We start from the raw sequence: 2,628 nt of genomic DNA, 5'->3' as shown, positions 1-2,628 counted from the left end.
TGTAGTAATACCTGGGGGGGGGACGAGGGGGGAGCAAATAGGGGGGTTAACGGGGGGGTCTCAGCCCCCCGGCGAGGATTGGGGTCCCCGGGTTGGGGTCCCTGCGGCACCTGAGGGCCCTGCTGAGCTTGTCGTAGTTCATTTGGGGTTTGCGCTTCCTCCTCCCCCACAGCCGGGCCACCTCCTCGGGGTCCTTGATGACGAACTCGCCGTCCCCTCCCCGCTGCCAGGCGATGACGTGGCGGAATTCCTCCTTCTCCAGCAGCTCCAGGATGAAGTGCCACAGCTGGATCTGCCTGGAGCCCGGGCTGGACTCGCCTCGGGGCGCCCAATTGGGGAACGGGGGCACTGCGGGGCCAGGGGGGGCACGCTCAGGGCTCGGGGGGGTTCGGGGGTGTCACCCCGAGGGAAAGGAGCTGCCCCCCCTTCCCAGATCCCGGGGAACGTCCAAGGAGGATGAGGATGGTCCTGCGCCATCCCCGGGTGCCTGAGGGGCTGCAGGGAAGGGACGGGTGGAAAACTGGGGGGGCTAAAAGAGGGTCCTTCACCCCCGCCCACCCCAAGGTCCGGCGGGGATCCCCCGGGAGCTCTCCTGGCACCCGGGAGGGTCGGGAAGGACGGGAAGGACGGGCAGCCCCTCTCACCTGATGCCCGGGAGGGGCCGGGCAGGACGGGCATCACCTGGGCCAGGTATTCCCGCGGCATCCTCCGGCCTGGGGGGGCAAAGCAGAGGAGCCCCGGGGGGAGAACCTGGCGCCGGGATCCACCCGGGATCCACTCGGGATCCACCCGGGATCCGGCCGGCACTGGATGAGGGGAGTCACCCAGGACCTGAGGGATTCACCAGGACCTGAGGGATTCCCCTGGATCTCAGGGATTCCTCCAGGACCCGGGATCCATCCAGGACCCGGGATCCATCCAGCCTCCGGGAATCCTCCCGGCTCCAGCTCCAGCTCCTTCTCGGTGGTGGCGGGGGGGGGGTCCCAACCCCTCCCCTCCTGACTCACCTGCAGCCCCTGAAGGGCTTTTCCTGGGCTGGAAAATCCCACTGAGGGTCTCGGGAAGCATCTCCCGGGATATAAAGGAAGGGGTGAAGGGGGGGAGGTTAAGCCTAAATCTGCTTATGGGGAGGGTGGGGGGAGCGGGGGAGCAGCGGGGGGGGCGTGTTTGGGGGTCCAAAGGAAAAGTCCAACCTGTTTGTGCCCCTTCCCGGGCGCTGGGTGGGTCCCTCCAGTGCCCGATTCCAGATCCAGCCAAAAAAAAACGGGAATAAAAAAGATCTGGGAGCGACGGGACACAGCGATGGAGAGCATTTATCCCCTCTTGCTCCCCCTCTCCCGATTCCCGGCCCCGTGTCCCAGCCGGGAAAACCCAAACAGGATCATTTGGGATAATTGGATCAGCCTGGGGAGGCAAACGGGGCTCCGGGAGCAGCAGCTCCAAAGGGCAGGAGGTTGTGACCCCCCCTTTGAGGGCCTGGATGATGGGGGGAGGCTCCATTCCCGGTTTTTCCTCTCCCAGTTTGCTTTCCCATCCTTGTTTATTCCCAATTTCCCATTTCGAGTCTCGGGGAGGCGCCCCCGGGACCCCCGTGGAGGCTTGGAACCACCTCCGAGCAGGATTTTCCACGGATCAGGGAAAGAGGACCCCCAAATCGGGGTGGGGGGTGTCCCCAGGGCTCGCAGGGAGCTGATCCCACAGGGCTGCTTGTCCAGGTTGGGATTTGGCCGCGTTCCCGCCCCTTTATCTCTCCCAAATCCTGCTCCGAGCTCCTTATCCAGCCCTCCCCGGGAACATCTCCCCTCCCTCCCCAGGTGGAGGTGAGGGGGCTCTTTGTTTAAAAGCGTTTAAATCCGATTAAACCAAGAGGATTTGGGAACATCGGAGCAGCCTCCGGGAAAACCCCGGCAGGGTTGGGAATTGGGGGGGATCAGATCCCGGGGCTCATCCCGGAGCTGCCACGGAGGGACGGAGAAGGAGCATCCCGAGGTGACACCACACCCCTCCCATTCCCGGGGCTGGGAGACGCCCTGGGATGCAGGATCTGATCCCGTCCCGGGCTCGGAGCATCCCCTGATGCCCACGGTGGTTTCTCCCTTCCTAATTCCCACCTTTCCGTCTCCTGGCACTGTGGGGTTGGAAAGGTCCATCCCAGGATTTGGGGTGTCCCTCCCAGGACTGGATAACAGCCCATCCCGGGCCTGGATAAGTCCGTCCTGGCCCATCCTGGGCTTCAATGCCCATCCCGGGGTTGGGCACTGAGGGAGAGGGGAGCACTGGATCCAACTTCCAGCCTTGGAGCTCTTCCAGGTGCCTGGGATTTGGGCTGGGATCGAGTCCCCTTCATCCCCTGAGCCCAGTCCTAATCCCCAAAGCTCCTTGGGGTTTTCCCTTGCTGCCCAAATCCTCTTTGGACCCGGGAGCAGGAGGGGCTGGCACGGGCGCACCAACGGAGGGAACAGGGAGAAACCTCCCCCGATTTGGGAAAATGGGAAAAAATAGGGAAAATGGGGAAAAGGAGACACATTCCCTGTCTGCACCAACGGGAGAGAACAGGGAGAAACCTCCTGGATTTGGGGAAATTGGGGGAAAGGAGACACATTCCCTGTCTGCACCAACGGGAGAGAA

At 63.5% G+C, this 2,628-nt stretch overlaps 1 protein-coding gene across 1 annotated transcript; it reads right to left on the bottom strand.

The window, feature by feature from the left end:
* Position 1: 1 nt before the first annotated feature.
* LOC108510082 (ETS translocation variant 3-like protein) lies at positions 2 to 1,068 on the bottom strand (the record flags this gene model as incomplete). Its single annotated transcript, XM_017839734.1, has 4 exons — positions 1,008 to 1,068; positions 645 to 713; positions 111 to 348; positions 2 to 11 (listed from the first exon to the last, which is right to left on the bottom strand). Coding segments are annotated over exons 1-4 (378 nt in total), but the record flags the coding sequence as incomplete, so codon positions are not given.
* Between the last annotated feature and the right edge of the window lie 1,560 nt (positions 1,069 to 2,628).

Source organism: Lepidothrix coronata, unplaced genomic scaffold (genome assembly GCF_001604755.1).
Source record: "Lepidothrix coronata isolate B3197 unplaced genomic scaffold, Lepidothrix_coronata-1.0 Scaffold472, whole genome shotgun sequence".
NCBI lineage: Eukaryota > Metazoa > Chordata > Aves > Passeriformes > Pipridae > Lepidothrix > Lepidothrix coronata.
This window is presented reverse-complemented; position numbering and strand designations above follow the sequence as displayed.